General features: G+C 38.4%; 1 protein-coding gene across 1 annotated transcript in view; it reads right to left on the bottom strand.

Moving 5' to 3' along the window:
* MYO1B (myosin IB) overlaps window positions 1-20,779 on the bottom strand; it is a 187,044-nt gene that overhangs the window by 26,136 nt on the left and 140,129 nt on the right. Inside the window, 7 exon segments of the mRNA XM_007464958.1 lie at window positions 1-94; window positions 939-1,032; window positions 2,703-2,903; window positions 5,460-5,686; window positions 6,888-7,088; window positions 10,434-10,496; window positions 12,569-12,673. The exon segment at window positions 1-94 is cut by the window's left edge and continues 14 nt beyond it. Coding sequence (XP_007465020.1) covers window positions 1-94; window positions 939-1,032; window positions 2,703-2,903; window positions 5,460-5,686; window positions 6,888-7,088; window positions 10,434-10,496; window positions 12,569-12,673 — 985 coding nt within the window.

Genomic DNA, 20,779 nt, shown 5'->3' on the forward strand with positions numbered 1-20,779 from the left:
AGTGTGTGCGACATTTCCACCCCCGATAAATCTTCTGAATGAGAGTGGCCAGGTCCTCAAGACGCTGCTTCCTCAGGTCTTCTAATTTGAATAACTAATAAATAATAGATGGATTTATCAAAAATCCACCAAAAACTCGTGGCATATGTGAACATCATTCTCAGGAAATAAAATGTCACAATGTTGGAGTGAACCACATTGAGGAAAAAAAACAATTTAATTACAGATATTATGAACAGTAGTCCAGAAGAAAACTATTGGGATGAATTCACGCAAGATACACAATTTAGAGTACAGTGTTTTAGAATTTATGACGAATCATGTAAGGGCTGAACTGAGCTCTAGATGTACCTTCACACTATCTGTGAGGATGAAATTATTGGAAGGGAGGTGACGGCAAGGTCTCTCTCAGACGATTTGAACGCTTTCCTAATTCTCCAAATTTCCAATAAACTGCTATGTAAATTATACTTCATGCTAGTCTATTCAGTTATAAAAAGTCTCCAATGGAGTTCTTCACTAAGTAGAATTTTAAGTGTTCTTTTTAACTTAAAAATTTTTTTAATTTGGGTGCCTTCATGTACCTCTGAATAGCAGGGTTGCCTTTCCTAAAATTACTGTATAATTCAGATATTACAAATACAGACTGAAGAAACCTCCAATTTTTATGAGTTAGGGAGCTTTTATTGTAATACCAGTTTCTTTATGATTTCTTAAATACTGTACAATCTATCAGCTCAAAAATTTTGGTGTTTCAGAAAAAATACAAATGTTCTTCCATTATCCCTTATTAAGCCACCCCTTTGGACATTTGCAGAAAAACACAAAAATGTGACATTCTTGGTAGCATCTTGGGTAACATTATAAAGTTAAACATCCTTTAAGAATTTGCCCATGATTATAACACAAATTCAGAGTGTAACGTTTCGATTACATACCGTTCTTGGGTTCCGAATGAATATCTTTGATCTACCAAAGGAGTACTCTTCCACAGGAATCTCCAATTCATTAAACAAAACCTCCACACCAGCTCTATAAAAATAAATAAAAACAACAAATTTTCTGAGTTACAAAAATAGGTTATCTTATCTTAAAACATGATATTAGGTTCTCAGCAATATAAAAGAATAGCTTCATTTCCAAGTATAAATGATCTTTCAGTAAGCATCCTTCCAGCAAAGAATTTCCAGAGTGAATTCCACAAATTTAACCAAATCTACTAAATGCTCAAAAAGCATTTTGGGTTTAGAACTACGTATCCTAAGAAAATATGGTATTAGCAGAGGTGATCAAATGTACTTGTAACAATTTCTTGATTTCATTAGCAGAGGTGATCAAATGTACTTGTAACAATGGACCAACCAGGGCCAGAAGGGTATGCAAGAAACTCACATCTATTTTGAACCCACTCAGTTACTTCCTGCAAGCATTTTAAACACTGCTCCTGCTACTCAGATTGTGGGCAGGTCCCAAGAGTGCTAAGTGCCAGGCCAATGGGATGCAAAAGAACACAGGGTGGGAGCAAGGCCTGGACTTGACTCTGACCTCTCCATCCTGGACCGTGGATTTAACGTCAGTCTTTGGTACTCAACTTCGTCCCACCAACCTGTGGACTGGATGCCAGGCTGGGAGTGAATCCTTGTACTGTGTATTATAGTAGATGCCGACCACAATACCCTGGAAATTAGCAGTGGGAAATGAAATAGTACCCAGACCCTACATTATTTGGGTATTGAATTATGCATCAGGGACCACACCATATGTCTGGAGTTTATCTTCTTGTAATACAGGGTGAAGTGTCTAATCCTACTGATGTTCCTGTGAAAGGCCAGGTCCAGTGACAATGTGGAGTCAACACCAGTACAGTGAAAGAAAAATCCCCATAAAACAGGCACGTCTGCCCTGCTGTAGTAGTTGGGAGAGCTTCTGTGGCCTGCAGAAAAGGGGCAACTTCTGGGACTGGTGAGAGCAGAAGAAAGGTCATTGCACAGACAAGGCCTGATTTCTCTTCTGCAGCAGACCCCCTGCCAGCACACAAGTTCTCTCTGCATGTGAAGAGCTCACAGGGGCTGCTCCAGGGGATGAGTCTGCAGTGGTCCAGCACTCTGTCTGTGACTGGAGGGATGAGTGCAATTTAGCGCAGATGAGCTGTGCGCCACATGGTCCCAAGTTCTGCCATATTCTCCAATCCAGCTTTACTCACAATAACACTGACACTGTGAACCCTATCCGCTCCTGTATCTATTTCTCGGTTGCTACAGACTTGGTCAAAGAGTGGGACCCCCAGCCTTCATTCACTCTCTCTGGGGTTAATTCCCCAGGAAAAAAAAACACCGCAAAGAGCTGAGAGCAGTGATCCAAGATGCCCCTAGCTCTACCCTTGTGTGAGTCTACACAAATACACCTGTCAATTACAAATTCTCCTCCTGCTAACTTGCCACGACATAGTTTAGGAGTTCTATTGACATACAAGTTCCAAATGTAGAGTTGATAAGCTGTGCTTAAACCTTCAAGAAAACCAAGACTTCTATAATTAATAAGAATTAGCACAAAGTGGTATCCTGCTGGAAGATGGTCCAAAACAGAGGTTACAGCCAACTTTTCATAGAATTCTGTTTTGCCTAAACAGCACGTGAAAAAAACAACATGGTATCTGTATGCTTTAAAACTTCGTAATTAAATATGATCAATGAATGTCTTACCTTGCTGGTCCTTTCCAATGAGGCCATGTTTGTTTACAAAGCATTTTGTATCTTTCTAAGCAAGGTTCATAGGCCTGCCTGAAGGCGTAGCCTGCCCTCCTCACGCGGACATTCTCCAAAAGACCCAGATACCTGACCTGATGACATACTAGACCCTCGTTGAAGATGTGTGCTGCCTTTTTATCATTCGGTTTGATACACCTAAAAGACGACACAAATTTTAGGTTTTAAACTCCTTCTCTTACGGATTTATCTGTCCATGTTTTACAAAGCATCATATATAATTATTTCATGGTGAGATAATTATTTATTATTCTTGGAAAACCTAGTGATTTCTTTTGAAATTATTTCAAATCGTTTTACAAAAACCTGAAGATAACTACACTGCAGATACAGCAATAAAAAAGAATAATATGTACAATAACATGGGTAAATATCACTGACATTCTGTTTAATGAAAGAAGTCTGATGTAAAAGAGTACATATTTTGATTCCATTTATATGAAGTTCTAGAAAAACTAATTCCTAGTGAGAACTCAGTGTTGCTTTACCTCTGGGGAGAGGTAGGGGTGTAGATCGACAGGGAAAGGGCACCAGGGAACCTTCTGGGTTGACAGACATGTTTTATATCTTGGCTTGGATGAGGCTATACAGGTGTATACATAGGTAAAAATTCAACAACCTGTACAATTAAGATTTATATACTCTATTGTATTGTACATACATTACATACCTCAATGAAAAGGTTAAAAACACTGCTGCCTCGCTAAATCCCTATTATCTCCCTCCTTTTCAATAGGGCACTTTGCTGCCCAAGGAAAGACTACATTTCCCAGCTTCCTTTGCAAGTAGGTGTGGCTATGTGACCAAAATTCTAGCCAGAGCATAAGTAATGTTTGCTACTTCCAGTGTGTCCTTAGAAGGAAGGGACTTGCCCTCCCTTTGCTCTTCTGCTAAATGCTGGCAGGAATGTTGACGTGGTGGAGAGCTATCTTTGACTATGTAGATAAGAGGAAATACCCTGGCAACTGCAGAGCCACAACATAGAAAGCGTTGCTCTATTAGCACTGGAGTCTATACACTTAGAAGTGCATAAGAAATACCTGTCAATCTTGTTTAAGCCCCTATTATTTCCAGATCTTGTTGGAGCAATCTCTATATCCTAATTAATGTATTGTTAAACATTCACGGCTATGTCTGCCTCACTTCAACTGTCAAATTCCACACATACATGTAATACACGGACAACTAAATCTTACCTAGTTTGACCTTGGTGTTTTTATGGTTTTTCTTTTACATTTAGAAAACTAATGTCTGATTTTTGGCTTAAGGACAAACAGATCAATGGAACAAACTAGTGAGTTTGGATCTAAACTCCTACACATACATTCAATTGATTTTCGAGAAAGGCATCAGAGCAAATGAATGAAAATAGAGATTTTTTTCTTTTCAATATGTAGTGCCAAAACAACAGGATAACTATATGGAAAAAATAGACCTTAAAATAAATCTGAAACTGTAAAGACTCTAAAAAATATATATATAATAATATATTCACAACTTTGGAGTTTATTAATTAAGACTTCTTAGAGATACATTAAAACCACTGAAAGGGAAGGGGAATAAAGGAACTTTCTGGGGTGACGGGAATGTTCCATGTTTTGACCTGAGTGGTGGTTACCAAAGTGTATACAATGGCGAAAAAACAATGGAGCCATTCACCTAGGATCTGTACATATCACTCCATGCAAACTATACCTTAGTAAAATAGAATCTTAAGGTTAAAAAAAAAAAAGTTTACTCAAATGAGAATAACAAAAGCAACTGATCACACAAAGTTTCTTGGTTAATTTTTTTTGAAACTAGGATCCTTAACCTAATATATGTTCTAACCTGTTTGCAACCAAACCAGGGGATTTTACCTATTTACATTTGTTATGAATATAAATATTAGGTCAACAAGTTAAACACAAAAATGTTCTTCACTCTAACTTCCTCATAACTGAATTTTCAAAGACAACTGTAGAAGGTATATGTGGGTGTGCACCTGCCACATGAAATCTGACCCATCAGACACACACCTTCTATTACCTAGTTCACCAAATACACACATCACAAACTCTAATCCTAGTTGGTCTTTACTGAATTTTGAGAACTAAGATGCCCTAGAAGCAAAAAAAAAAAAAAGAGAGAGAGAGAGACCAGATGCTTTTTAAGGAGTTCTTTCTATTGTTTTGAAAAACTTATTTAGATTGTTTCAGAAATCATTACTTTCTCTGGGCCTATAACTCTCACAGGGAAGAAAGAGGCACATACTTCCTCAGACCAGACCTGCAACTGAAGCCCCAGTTGCTTCAATGCTCCAAGTCAGTATAACAAGAATCCAAAATGAATCCACCAAAACAGTTTATGCAAAACGCTTACCAGAAAAAAATTTACATTTTGTTTCTTGTCATTAAAAAAAAAAACCCAAAAAACATAGAAAGTTGAGAACTCCTATGTGCCAACAACCCAATTTCATTAAGTATCTATTCCCATCCCCTGCCACAATTTTTTCTTTTCCCTTTTTAAAATTCCCTATTTTGAGGCCACTGGAGTATTTTTTAAGCAAACCCAAGACACTGTATTATTTGACCCCTAAGTACTTTAGTTATCCTCTCCTTGGGTTACGCTCAGATTTAAGCAAACAGGTAAATGATCTTCCTTGAGAGTGCCTTCATAATCGAATGGTCAAAGAATTTTATGTGCCAGAAATACCTAATGTAGTTTGGATTCTTGGTCTGTAGGTTTTTCATCAGAGTGGCCACCGATGCCTTGAACTGTGAGCCGGCTGTAGGAGGCCTTTTTAGGTTGATCTTGGCAGGGTTCCCTTCGGGGAACAAAGACTTGATGAGGGCATGGCCGGCCTTCCACATGGCTTGGGACAGGTCTCTATAGAGAAGGTCGTTGTTCTTATCCACAAATCCTTCCACTTGGTACAGCACCTATGAGCAGCAGCACATGGGACTCAGTGGCTGACACACTGCATGCTAGAACATCAAACAACTGTTAAAAATATCCTGAGACTATCTATACTGCAGCCTCTTCTTTCTCCATCAAAAAATCTCCAACAAGTTAGTCACACTCTAATACCAAATTAGCCTCCAAGTTTAAATTCCATCTGTCTAAATCACAGAAGAGTTCAAAATAAATTCTATTACCCTTCAGGATTTGCAAGAATAAACTCCAAAAATGTTATTATAACATTTTCAAAGGATTTTAGGGTTTTTTTGGTGTTCAAGCATATTTTTGAGGTTTTACTTGTAATTTTTAGTTTACATGTGCCAATTCTAGTGTGTTTAAAAGGAGACGGGGGGAAATTGAGATAACACAGATATTTTCATAGACATCCTAAACCAGCAGAGAAATTGACCAGGAAAGTATCTTTTAATAACATGGGCTAGTGAAAAAAAATGAAGTAACAAGTTCCAGCATTTTGAAATTAAAGGAAAAGATACTATATACTTCATTTTTACTAAAGCCATAATCAGATATTTTTCCCCTTTGAAGTTTGCAAGCTTATTTATAAGAAAGGAGGTATTAACTCCAATCAATAATCATTCAGGACCCCCAAAATCAATCTATTGTCCCAATTGTTTTTAATATTATCTTTATATAGTTGATGACATAAAATTAATTACCCCAAATACTAACCAAATTAATAAATGCTTTAAAAAAAAAGTAGATGTTTTCTCCAGTGTTGTTTCAAAATTCAATCTAAGAATTCATTATTTTGCTAAACGGTTGGTGCTTTTAAAACCTTACTGTAAGTCTTTTTTTTTTTGAACATCTTTATTGGAGTATAATTGCTTTACAATGGTGTTACTGTAAGTCTTTAGTGAATGCTAATTTTTTACTGGCAAATCTTATCAGTGTCGATAGATCTTTTTTATAGGCTAGCTTTCAGAGCTTGAAAATAATAAAATCCATTTTTAATATATACTTGAACTCTTTCATTAAGGCCACTGGCTTTCCTTTCAGCTCTCAGTAAGATTTTGCTCAACTGGTCCATATTCTATTGCCACTGAACATTTACTGACTCCATGCTTTCAGCAGCTCCATTTATCCTCTGGAGCTGGCGCTGGTCAGAACGCCATCTCTGAGGCTGAGGCTCGGGGTCCTCCAGGGGGGCCTGGGCTCCCGCACCTTGCCGGCGTAATGCTGGATCCTGAAGCAGCTGTGAGGCAGGGATGTGTCGTTGAGGAACCGGGAACACTTGCTCATCCTGCTCTCAAAGTGCTGGTGAGTGGCGCACACTTGGTTCAGCTTTTCCAAGAAGGTCTCGTCGGTGACCGTGCCTGGCCTCAGGCACTCCTCATCCAGCATGGCCAGGATTCCGTTTGTGTTCTGGGTGAAAGGAGATAAAAGGGTTTCCTTCCTTCCTCGCTGTATTAATAATTATTCCTAATTATGCCATTAAACACAATCGACTTAGTCACAAGAAAATTCCGTTCAGGCACAACAAAGAGCAGAGAATCAAAACAAGTAACAAAACGCCCCCCACAGAAATCAGCCCTCTTCCAGCGGGGTCCCAGGTGCTCTGGGGGGTGGGGAGGGAGAGAGTGTCTGCATGAGTCTCCCCCCCGCAGCCCACGATGCCTCCCCGACGGCAGAACAGGACTTAGGTGTCACCTCAGCCACCTTAGCGGGTTGATAACTGAAATTCATGTTGTTTAGCAAAACGCAGGTCAGACCTCAAAGATTCATAAACAAATCTAAAAGTCAGAAACTAATGTGACAATACTGTCTCCTTATATAACGTGGTCATAAATCACAAAGCATAGTCTCTTAAGGCCGTTATTTGACTCACAGCTTGAGAAGGAAATTGGTTTCAGATGTTTCCAAATTGTTCCTGTGTTCAAAATAAAGTTTATTTTCTCGGGGAAAAAAAGTGGTGTGATTCGGGAGGCTGCTTTTAACGATCAATGCAATCAAGCTGTGTTTCAAGAATATCTGTTTAGAATAAAATTCTCCTTCCACATAAAATTTCGAAATGGATGTTAAACACGGGTGAGAATTCGTTTGTTGGGTATTCAGACCCTGTGATCATATTTACCCCAAGAGCAGTCAGCCCAGCTAAAGTGAATCAAAAATCAGGAATCTTCTACTTTGCTAAATAAAGGCTGTTGTTCCTTTGATTGCCCCTACAGGCCCACACATCTCCATTCCACAGAGAACAATCCACTGACCATGAGCCCCACCCGCTTCCGCCAGGGCAAAGTCCCCCTTGGCTCCTCTCCCCTTCTCCTTACAAGGCCATGGCATCCTCTGACCAGCACTTTATTCATTCCACACAAAATCTGGGGGAAGTGTGGATTCTCAGGAGCCAAGTGTGTTCATAACATCCCCGGAGTAAACATTATTGTTAGGCGATGCTGGAAGGAAACATTTCCTTTATGTATCCAGGCTCCTACGTGAACATGAGTTTCTTCAATCATATATGCAAGGGGATTTTTGGCTGAGATAATCGAGTTAAATTAAGTGTATTACCACTGTTTTGGGGTTTTTTTCTCCCTTCTTAAAGGTAAATAATTAAGTGCAATGTTACATTTATGAAGAAAAACGTGATAGTCACGACTCTGAAAGTTAAAACTTCCCCAATAAACTACTTTGGTCACAAAATTTACCAGAAAAAATTTTCAGGAAATCCACTGATTTTCTAAATTTTAGACTAGAGTTTTAAATTGCTTAGGTGGAATATTAGTGTTCACAATCCAACACTGTTTACATTTTTCAAAACAAAGTTTATTTTTTAATTGAAAAATAGTAATGCTTCAGAATATTTTTTTTTAAAGTTCAATTTAATCAAAGATGTGGCTTTCAAGAATATCTTGAATACTGAGGGATAAGATACTGGCTAATTAATAATATCCAAAACGTCTTGTTAAAGATGAAGAGAAAATGATTTGCTGGACATTTGGAGCCTGTGATTCTATTGCTGAAGCACAGCACTCACCTACACTGATAGCTAAAAAGACTGTAGAAAATAAAGTTTATGCATTGTTTCAAACTACTTTGTTATTAAGGCCAGGAAGATTTAGTAAGCCTAAGCTTTTACACACAAATCAGTCTTCTTGCAATCAATTCGTTCATGATAAACTACACGATAAATATGATGTAAAAACAAAAATCTTAGATTCAGAAAGGTTACTAAAAATTATGCAGTAATTTTTCACACTTTAAGCCTTTTCACGTACATAATTTGTAACCTGAAAAATCCCACGGCCCTTGGCACCCGTCAAGTCACACACACACCATCTCTCACATCCCTGAAGCAATCTATGGTCCATACCAGCCACTCCTGGGATCCTACTTAATTTGGCTCCTGAGATGGCCCCTTTATCCTCCTTTATTTTTACTTGAACAGCATGGAGTTTTGTTGTCATTGTTACTTTTTAAGAAAACTTTTCCTGCTTTACTGAGATATAACTGACATAAAATACTGTGCAAGTTTAAGGTATACAACATGTTGATCTGATACACTACCACAGTGTTAGTTACCTCTATCACATCACATAATTACCATTTCTTTTTTGTGGTGAGAACATTTGAGACCTACTTCTTAACCACTTTCAAGTATATAATATATAACACAGTATTGCTAACTATAATCTCCACACTGTACATTAAAGCCCACAACTCACTCATCTTACAAGTGGAAGTTTGTACCCTTTGGCCTACATCTCCCCATTTCCCCCAAACTTTAGCCCCTGGCAACCACTATTCATTTTATTCTGTTTCTGAGTTTGTTTGTTTTTTAAGATTCTACATATAAGTGGTATCATACAGTATTTGTCTTTCTCTGACATATTTCACTTAACATAATGCCCTCAAAGTCCATCTTTGTTGTCACAAATGGCAGGATTTCCTTCCTTCTCATGGCTGAACAATATTCCATTGTATATATACATCACATCCTCTTTATCCATTCATCTGTAGACGGACGCTTAGGTGGTTTCCCTATCTTGGTTATTGTGAATAAGGCTGCAGTGAACGTGGGAGTGAAGATATCTCTTTGAGATCCTGATTCTGTTTCTTTTGGATATATACCCAGGAGTGGGATTGTTGGGTCACATAACAGTTCTAATTTTAATTTTTTATAGGAACCTCTATACTGTTTTCTTTTTTTCTTTCTATACCGATTTCTATAGCGATTGCACCAATTTACATTCCTACCATCAGTACACAAGAGTTACCATTTCCCCACATCCTCACGAACAATTATCTTTTTGATTGTAAGCACTGAATACTATGTTAAGAGGTCGCTAGAATTTTAGAAATGAAATGGATATTTTGACTTGGCAAACACCTTCTTTTTTTTGAGTCTCCTCTGATCAGTGCTCATATTTCCACGAGCTGTGGATTGGACCGGGGTTCCCAGCACACAAGAAAGAATGGTGCAGTGCACCTAAGGGCATGGCATCTGAGCGTCATGAATGGGCTCTGTGATACGGCAACAGGATTAGCATGGGGGAACCTGGCTAAGTATCAAAAAGTCCAGCTGTCTATGTATGTGTTCGAGAACCATGTGTGAGTTCCTAAGGTTGTGATAAAGTTTCCAGAACTCTGTATTTCTCTGAAGTGTTGAAATAGTGAAAATACAAAAGCTTAACACTGAAGGCAGTGAGATCGTTCGTTAGTAGTGAATTACACTACCAAGAACTTCTTTGGGAAACTGTACCTAATACTCACATTTTCTATTAGGTCACAAATGATAGCATTATTGAAGTACTCAATGTGAGTCCATTCTATGTCCTGAAAAAGAAAACAGAACATAATCAAATCCCATATGATGATGCTACAACACTACCATCTCTAACATAAGACTTTGCCCATCTTACTATACTCCACTTCCTCTTTGAAAATTTCCTTTATAAAAATCAGTGCTGCAAATGTCATCTTCCGGTTCCCAAAACTTTCATAATGCAGCAGTCTAGCACTGACATGATCCGACTGAAACAACCGCCCTTGACCTGTGCTGAGGCTGCCTCCCCTTCCACCCTCCCATCTGTGGCAATTTCCCATGCACTTCGCTGGCCCCGGGTCATTTATTCAACAGGCCCTTGGGTCAATATTACTTTTTGTATATTTACAACGTTTACAAGGAAATAAGTCAGAACTTGATCCCCAGACTTTTCTGTTCTTAATTTGTAATCACAAGGAAGAAATTAATTTTAGAGTCAACCCCATACTGTAGGGCCGTTAACTATTTCAAATGTAAAAATAGAACAGTGCTAAGATAAGTATTTTCAACATAAGGAAAGACATGAAAACCTATCCACTGGTTCTAACACTAGCTACAAAGCCAAATCTGGGAGGCCAAATGTAATCATTCTGTATCTGCTTACACTCTCCATAAGAGTAAACATTTATTTTTCTTCTAAGGGGAAGAAAGTTAATTCATACGGCAAGCTAAGGATCTTCCTATATACTCTTAGAAGTGTTTTAGACAATCTGTACAAACTGTTTTAAGTTACAGATCAAAGTTTGGGCATTCTCTTTATGATGAGAAGACAGGAAGAGAATGAATCTGGCTTTTAGGATGTTTACGTTACAAAAGGTGCCATTCAAGTATAAAATGTTTCTAAAGCATGATAATCATTCCAAATGAAAGATGAAATATTCATGATTTAGTTTTTGAGCAGATGAGTTATTTTACTAAGTCACTGGGAATAATAATCACATTAGAAAAATCTATACTGAGAGGCCAAAAAAAGAGGATTCTGTGTCCTTAATGACTTAAAATGACACTACAGAAAATGAAGAAAAGGAAGTAATATTACTAAAATATTAAAGCAAATAAATGAAAGGGAAACAAAAATATAATACTATATATACAATAAAATTTCTCCTTTTTGTCTGATATAAATAAATTTATACTTAGAAAAACACTGGCTATTTAAAAAATGAAAGGGTGAAAACCAACTATGTGTTTTACAATTAAGGATGAAAGGACTCTGTAAATATTACTTCTGATTATTTTCCAACGACATTCAGTGAGATAATCCATCCACAGCACTAGTATAATACCTGGCATATAGTAAGCACTCAACAAATGTTACCTGTTTTTATTATAAAATTTTTAAAAATCAATGCTTTTCAAGATTGAACAAAATGTTAAATATTAAAATACTGTTAAATACTGAAATAGTAAAGTATTTTCAAATTTATATACGGTGATAATTGACTTCTTTGGTATACAGTTCTCTTAGGTTTTGGCAAATGTGTAGCATCAGGTAACCACCACCACAGCCAGTCTCCAAAATTCCCTTGTGCTCCCCCTTTGCAGTCACACTCCTATCCTCTGGCCACTACTGACTATTAGACACTTTGACTCTATAGCTTTGACTTTTGTAGAATGACATATAAATAGACTCATCCATATGTAGCCTTTTGAGTCTGGCTTCTTTCATTTAGCAAAATGCACCTGAGATTCCTTCATGCTATTGTGTGTATCAGCTGTTTGTTCCTTCTTATTGCTGAGTACTAGAACCTTGTACGGATGTACCACTGGTTTTTTGTCCATTCATCTCGGACTAGTTTTTTAACAGGGTATTATTTTACTTCACTCTACTTGAATCCAGTGAGACTCAAGTTGGTCAGCTGATGTTCGCTGAGCACCTACTATGGGCTGAGCACTGTCTTGGGCACTAGCAGCAAAGAAAATCCCAGTTAGCTTAGATGTCATACCAAACAAATTTTTAAAAGGTACAATATGGCTAAACTTTGATAAATCTGATTTTAGGGTCATGTTTGTACAGTCTTCTGAATCCAGAATTTGTATTATGAGTAAAAAAGGAATACTTAAAAATTTTTTTCAACATTACCTCCCGTATATATTCCTCCTGCTCTTCTTTAAGAGTCAACTCAATGAAGATTTGTTGCAGCTTTTCATTACAATAATTAATAATGAACTGCTCAAAGCTGTTGTCCTATATGGAGAAAAATGAAAACAGCCTTATAAAGCAAGCCACTGGCACTCCCATGACAATGCCACTCTAACATCTCACTCCACAAGAAACGCCACACACGGTCTTGCAGACTTAACCGCGGCCCAGCACACAGCCAGAGGCTGGCACATCGCAGGCACCCAAGACGCGATTCATGAGTCAAGTGAATGAATAAAGGATACACAAGTTACACACTATTTGGAGAATGAAGAATTTTAGTTGACAAATAAGCAGCCCACAAACATGGTAAAAAAAATGAGAAAGAAATACATTTCCCCCTAGAGGATCAGCAAAGAAACAGTGAGATTCATCATCTCTGTCACCCAAGTTCTCAATCTTCCATTCTCAACTCTGGAGCTCAAGAAAGTCTTTCTGACCTGACCTCTTACTCCCCTACCCAGGGTCAGATCCCTCATTCTGACACTTACATACCAGCACTTTTGAAAAATCATGCTATGTGTATACATGCGTGTACATTTGCATTCACATGTATTGATTAGTGTCATATTTATCTGTCTCTCTAGATTGTACATTTCTTAAGGGCAAGGGTTGACCATACATCTCTTGTTCACCAATGGAAGCCCATGCCTGCAGCACCTTGCACTTAGCAAGCACTCAGCATGTATTGGCTGACTAAATGAATGAAGTGCCCACAAAATACAGACTCAAGGGAATCAGCACATCAAAATCATCTCCTAGCTAGAAACTCTCTCCTCTCAGAAGGGTCACACATTTATCACTCTTATGATTCTCAGCAGTGTCTTCTTCATATCAGAGTTATTGCCTGTGAAGATCCAGGCCTACATCATTTCTGAACGATCTGCAGGGCTTAACGTATTGCTGTACATATTGAGGGCACAAATGCAGGTCTGTTGGATGAATATACTTCACCACGAACCACACCATCCAAAAAGAGGTAGATCTAGCAATAAAACTTGTTACTTTCACCTCTATCCCCCTCTCTGCAGAGAGAGGAGATGGTGGCAGTGGGAGTGAGAGATGGTGACCCCACCACTGATAAACCAGACTCTCTTCCCACTGAGGTGGCCAGTCCTGGCCTAACTGGCTATGAGGGTTCACCTGTAACGGCAGAAGCTCGCCACTCCCTGTGAATACAGAGCAGCTGCCTTCAAATCTTTCCATAAATGATGAAGTCAAAAGTCAAAGACTTTTCTGAAAGTTGATCTTTCAAAATCAAGTTTGGTGCAACCAGGACAAATTGTAAAAGGATACCTAGGATGCAGCATCTCACCACACGCCTTCCTGGAAGGTGGCTAAGGATTTCTAATCACTAGTGAACTAATTAATCCGGGGAAATTTTAAACTCAAAACCATAAATGACACATAAAATACATTATCACTGACTAATCTTTTAATGTTAAAGGTAGTCGAAGATAAAAGTTTCTTTTTTTGTTTTAAATCCTGAAGGTTCTTACTTAAAAGGCACACATTTATCACCAAAACGTTCAACAAACATAGTCCTGGACACAAAGAGTCATTCCCCAGTCCTCATTTTCATGTTATGTTTTAAAAACCATGTGTTCCAATCCTCAGAGCTTAACAATTTTGACCAGAAGCTGAAGTCAGTCTGATAGAGATGCCTTATAATCAGTATAAGGCCATTTCTTTATGAGGAAGTTGGCTTTCTCAGTTTGGTAAAATATATCCCTATATAGTGCTACTACCCCAAATTAAAACTTATAAATAAAATTAAAATTTTAGTGACTTATAGGAGATCTTTGGTTTTTTTAAGAAAACAAATTCATGGAGTAAATCCTTTCTGCTACTTAACAGCGCTGTGCCTATGGAGCTATTTAGACAAAATTACGCTAAATTTTCAAATGGCAACTAATGAGAAGAAGGGAGGGGAGAACAACTGGTGTCTCTGACACAGTATATGGCTGTGAATAGCTGGAGGTACGCTTCCAGAACGGGACTATGAAATACACACAAGCAGATTAGAAACCAGAGGCAAAGCTTCACAATTACAACACAACCTAAGGAGTAAGTCTGAGCTAAAGTAAATTTCCCCTCAATTTTTATAAGTTCTTGTATGAATTCTATATTTCATATCCACACACAGTTAATCAATGGTCATTTACTGCAAACTTCACACAGTTGGAGAAGCTATTAACACAGGAGCATGCAACAGACCAGCACTGCAAACAGTTCATACTTACTGCATTCTGGTGCACAAAGGGACAGATTACACAAAATGCAGTCAGTTCTCAGTTTGCAATAAACTTCTAAAAGTAAACACTAATTGACAGTTATTCATCGGCGCAAATGACAGATTTTATCATCCGGGCTGTATTTCTTTTTTTTTTTTTTTTTTAATTTTTTGGCTGCACCCCACAGCTTGTGGGATCTTAGTTCCTCGACCAGAGATTGAACCCAGACCCTCGGCAGTTAAAGTGTGGAGTCCTAACCGCTGGACCACCAGGGAATTCCCCAGGCTATATTTCTGACTGGCACAAAACTTTAGATCAAGACACGTGTCCCACCATCTCAAAAGACAGGAACACGATACCTACGTGTGGTATCTGAATTGGGGTTCTGCTAGGTGAGAGCTATTCAGGATAAAAAACAGTCTGACTGAAATAATATACCATATAACTCGCTGGAAGTCCTAAGCCTTCAGAATCTAATACTTCTAATGCTAAATTATCAGGAAAAATAAAATGTGTCTGACATATCCACCCAAAGACTCAGGGACAAAGGCAGTTGGCAGGTCACCGAAAGAGTGAAGAGATTCAGCAAGATCCAGGGCATCCCCCTTTCTCACCACAGCGAACCACCCCTGTGCTGCATGGGCTGTATCCCCCCCCTTCAAACACAAACAAGAGGGAAATGAGAGTGTTCTGAAGACAGCCTAAGAACAAAAACTTGACTCTCTGACCTGATCCTGCTGCTTAAAGAGCAAAAACCAAAATCAACAGCACAATCATTAAGGCCAAAACCAGCTGACTTCCCCACAGAAATACCTCAGCCTCTACTGCAAACCTACCTCACAGCCCCCAAACATGACATGAATCATCAGAGCGATTCATTATTGCTGAAAATGAAGGCAATTACATTTACTCTGATTAACGTTTAAGTTGTTGATAGTGTCCAAATGTTTGGGAAATGAGACTTCACAAATCGTTAAAAATAAATTGCAAAAATTTATAATTTGCAGAAAATTAAGGAAATGTCTGGTGACAGTCCATAAACTGCAACCTGCACAGGTCCAATTTCTTCATTTATACAGGCATTAAATATCACCCGGTTTTCCCACTCCCCTTTATAAAATAGCTAAACTGGGTCTAGGAACCATCACTTGAATATGAAGGCACCAAAGCAACTTGATATTTGGATGCTTTTTTGGTTTGTCAAGAACTCTGTGGGTGGCTAGCAATCCCCAAGCCGGGCTCGCTCTTGCATGTGGCAGTCCCATGAATCAAAGTCTCCAAAGGAGGGCTTCCCTGGTGGTGAAGTGGTTGAGAGTCTGCCTGCCGATGCAGGGGACACGGGTTCATGCCCTGGCCCAGGAAGATGCCACATGCCGCAGAGCGGCTGGGCCCGTGAGCCATGGCTGCTGAGCCTGCGCGTCCAGAGCCTGTGCTCCACAGCGGGAGAGGCCCACGTACCGCAAAAAAAAAAAAAAAAAGTCTCCAAAGGAGGAAGTAGGCAGGAGCTGAGTGCTCCCATGAATGACTCACCTCCTCTCCCTCCAGTCTGCTACCCACACTCCACGCATGGAATTTTTCTCCATTGTCTAAAGCACATTTATCCCTCAAGACTGAGGGATAAACTCATACTCCCAATAAAGTTCGTAACTAGTTTATACCCATAAGTGTCAACCATGAGCTTTCCACTTGGAGTGATTTTGAAAGAGGGATCAAAAGTACTGGCCTGTTACCATATTCGTATATTCTCAGCAAAGAAGGCTAATGACATCTTACGCTCTTTAAGAGAGATATTTAAACCTTATACTCTTTAAAAATAATGTATATTGAAAGGAAGATGTAAAATAAAGGAGGCAGCTCCATCACCGCCGTCATTAGGATGGTGGATGGGAAGGAATTTGCAGGTGAATATCATGCAGGAAACGGGTGGGGCGGGGTGTGGCAGTTCAAACACTAAGATCGTGACTTATTTCAGCAAAAAGTACTATTAATTACATATTTAACTGATGTTTCTCATAGCTCAACACTTTCGTCTGAGGTCAAATTTTGGATATAACAAGTTGGGGGGGGTTTCCATATTTTACATACAATGTAAAATACATAATATTTTATTTAATGTATTATGTCTCTTGCATAATAAACGAAATGGTACATTTATCCAAAAGTTATAAAACTTTGTAACAGCACTGTTTCAGAGGAGTTGGGCTATATTACTGCTTTAAAATGTGCTGTTGGTCTTAGCAAAGATTTACTTGGTGGAAAGCCCTTGGGCAGTCCCCATTTATAATACTGTTCCTACAGAAAAATACAGTGCAATTAACAATCCATTTTAAAGGATTGTTAAATCCTTTTAAATTAAGGATTGTTAAATTGTTAAATCCATTTTAAAGGATTGTTAAATCACAATTTCAAGAAATGGGCCCCAAAACAGGAACCAGTTTTTTTTTTAAGAAAGTAAACTTAAAAAAACAATCCTCAAAATCAGAGAAAAACATTTAATATTAAATATTTTCCTTTTAAGACAGTCACAAAATTGAATGACTGGCTGAAGTTACAGAATACTTCCCTTTAAATATATAACATTTTTCTTCTAGGTACATACTCAATTATGGTTAATTTTAGAAAAATATCAATAGCATTATAGTGCTCTTAAATATTTTTAAATAGGCTTTGATTTAAAAAGTTAAAGCAACAACACTGATGAACGAGCATACACATATTATGAACCATATTAATGCTCACCATTTTTGTTCTAAAATCTACTTTAAATTGTCTCCTTTCTCTTCAACTACAAGTTCTCTAGCAAATAAAGGACAAAATTAAAGGCAAAAAACTGGAAAAAAAAAAGTGTTGCCTGTAACTAGAATCAATTTTCTTTTAAAAAAATATTTTAGAAAACGAATCCTATAATCATGAGACGAACCTACCAGTTGGTCTTACACTGACGCTTCCACAACTAATAGATTGTTTTATTTGAAACAATCATTGCACCTTGCCTATCACACCCTTACTGTATATGGCCGCTTTCAACGAGGTTGTAAGGGCAAGATGAATAAGAGTGCCTGAATCCAAATAACTAGCATTTGGCCTGTACAAAACTAGCTGGATCATATGAAAAGTGAAATACTCAGCCACTGCTGTCCTGCTTTGGTCTACAGCACACTAATAGGTTTCCCCAGGAAACCACCTACCCATTCTAAGACCTATCAGATAAGTACTTAGAAAAAAGTTGAATGAATTTAGATTGCCCAACACCGTTTTGAATTTAATTTCACTTTTTAAAAGAATAGCACTTGTTATTTTATGGAGATGCTATAAATATTCCTCAGAGATCTAAGGCCATGTTTGCCGTTATAAGAATATCCAAACTGAATTGTGTAGAATTGGAGTATCTGGATTATAATTCTCTTCCTTTGCAAAACTGGATATGTTCTACCAGGATTCATAGCTAGATTTTTCTCCTCAATGAACATTAATTCACTTCACCTTATTTTCGGTATCAATGTTCCACTCTAATCTGTTTTCCAAACTGACATCAGATTACATGCGGCCAGCAAGGCAGAGCTATTCACCCAGCTGGCACTGGAATGTTTTGCAGTCAAATGCATGTGTCATCATCCCATGGTTTAATGCATCAGTTTCCCTCTTCCGTTTAGAGACAGACGAAAGTAAATGAAAGGTTTTCACCAGCTCAGCTGAAAAACGTTCTCATGGGAACTGTCAGTCGGGTCAAGAGGTAGAATTAGAAACATTCAAAAAAATTTCTTCTAGTGTCCTGTCCAATTTTTAAAGTGATGCCCAGGGCTCTCCAAAAGGCAGGATCTTAATTCCTGCAGTCAATTTTCACTGAAGAAGAAAGGCAGAATTTTCTCTATAATCTATCAGTTTATTTTCACTTGAGTGGACAATATCATAGAAATTTTCATTTTTGCACTGATGTGGATTTTGAATACTTCCTCTTGAGTCATACTCTGAGGCCTTGTACTTTAGCTTATGGTACTTTTAAGTCCTTAATTATATGGGTTCCTAATGTTCAACCCTATGAGCTTTGACATTTCCATGTGTTCCAATTTTGCTGAGAATCCAGGAAAATGTATGATAGCATCTCGGGTATTTATGTGAATAAATTAAAAGAAAAAAAACCTTTCTACTTCTCTATCAAAAAGCAGGTAAAAGTATCTTCCAAGTGCCCAACCAAATCTCTACTCTGCCTTCCTCCCAAATAAGTTTATTTATAAAATAAATAATACATAAATAGATTATTGAAAATCAAGATGTTTGGAAGATTAACTGAGAAGGTTTAAACAGGAAAATGGAGAGAACAATTAACTATCATGAAAAACAAACCCAAATTCTCACAAGAAACTGGGGAAAAAGAACCCCAAAGCATTTATTGCATGGAGAAGCAAAACTAACTTCTAAAGATTTTATGGCCATCATAAGATTTGCTGTAGACATATGACTGGTTGGATTTGGCCTTGGCTGAAAGGTCTGCTTAAAAAGAGTAAAAATGTAATCTGTTTGGTTTTAGGAATATTATGTATACACAGATTGGGTTTAGGTTAAGATGAACTGTGGCTGATGTAGGATGTTTTACAAGGGCATCTCATGCAGAGGTCCAACGGCAAGAACACCACATATGTTTGGAATTTACAGTTCACGCTGAAGATTCCCATTTACAAGAGCAGTTGGTCTCAACCTTGACGGCACACTGGAACTACCTGGGAGCTTTAAAATACTGCTGCTCAGGCTGCACACCCTGAGGTTCTGATTTATTGGTCTGGGGTGTGGCCCAGACAGCTGAATTTTCAAAAGTTCCCCAGGTGATTCCAACGTGCAGCTAAGTTTGAGAAGTACTGAACTGGAGTGTATTCTTCTGAAGAAAGGAAGAAGACTGTTTAGAAACATAATGCAAGCATTTTCATGAAGTCCATAACTGTAACAATGTTGAGAAAAATGGTGATATAACTTGCAGAAGGAAAGGATGTTCAGAAAGACAGACTTGTAGAGAAACTTGAATTAACCATAAGTGAAAAATATTCCTGGATTGCTAAAGGGTGTTTCGCTTAGTGCCAGGTTACAGGATGTTTCCACTTGGAACATCTAAATTCTGTTCTGATTAGGTCTGTAGCAAACACTTTTAAAAAGTAATCTAGTTTCCTGATTAGAGCCTCCTACCAAATAGGATGTGTCCTCAGATGGCAACAGAACCACCATCTTAGGTCCAAGACCATAAGCTCCACGCAGGCAAGGAACATCTTTGCCTTGCTTACCACTGGCATCTGGCTCATAGTAGGCACTGAATAAATACTGGGGAAATGACTCCCTCACTTATACATGGTCAAATTGCTCATGAGGTTTAACTCAGTTCCCTGAGGGCTGTGGGTGTCTCTTTCCCCATGGCTAATTAGATCTTACTGGAAGATGAAGCCAGGCCAATGTCTCATCATGACCCCATTATCCTATTAAAAAAAACGTTTCCGGGCTTCCCTGGTGGTGCAGTGGTTGAGAGTCCGCCTGCCGATGCAGGGGACACGGGTTCGTGCCCCGGTCCGGGAAGATCCCGCATGCCGTGGAGCGGCTGGGCCCGTGAGCCATGGCCGCTGAGCCTGCGCGTCCGGAGCCTGTGCTCCGCAACGGGAGAGGCCACAACAGTGAGAGGCCCGCGTACCGCAAAAAAAAAAACAACAAAAAAAACCGCTTCCATGTATTGTGACATGATATTAAGCACCTGCCCATTGACAAGGATCAACACATTTTTTTCTGGCAAAATAAAAATAAAATCAGTTTCTTTGATTTTAGAAATATCCTTGAATACATCTTCCCCCCTCCCCAACTTTCTAGTGAGATCTCTGCTTTTGCACTGTTCATGAAACACCTAAATAAAGATCAGCAATGTGCCAGGTAAGAAATCTCTTTC

This window comes from Lipotes vexillifer, unplaced genomic scaffold, assembly GCF_000442215.2.
Source record: "Lipotes vexillifer unplaced genomic scaffold, Lipotes_vexillifer_v1.1 scaffold903, whole genome shotgun sequence".
Taxonomy (NCBI): Eukaryota; Metazoa; Chordata; class Mammalia; order Artiodactyla; family Lipotidae; genus Lipotes; species Lipotes vexillifer.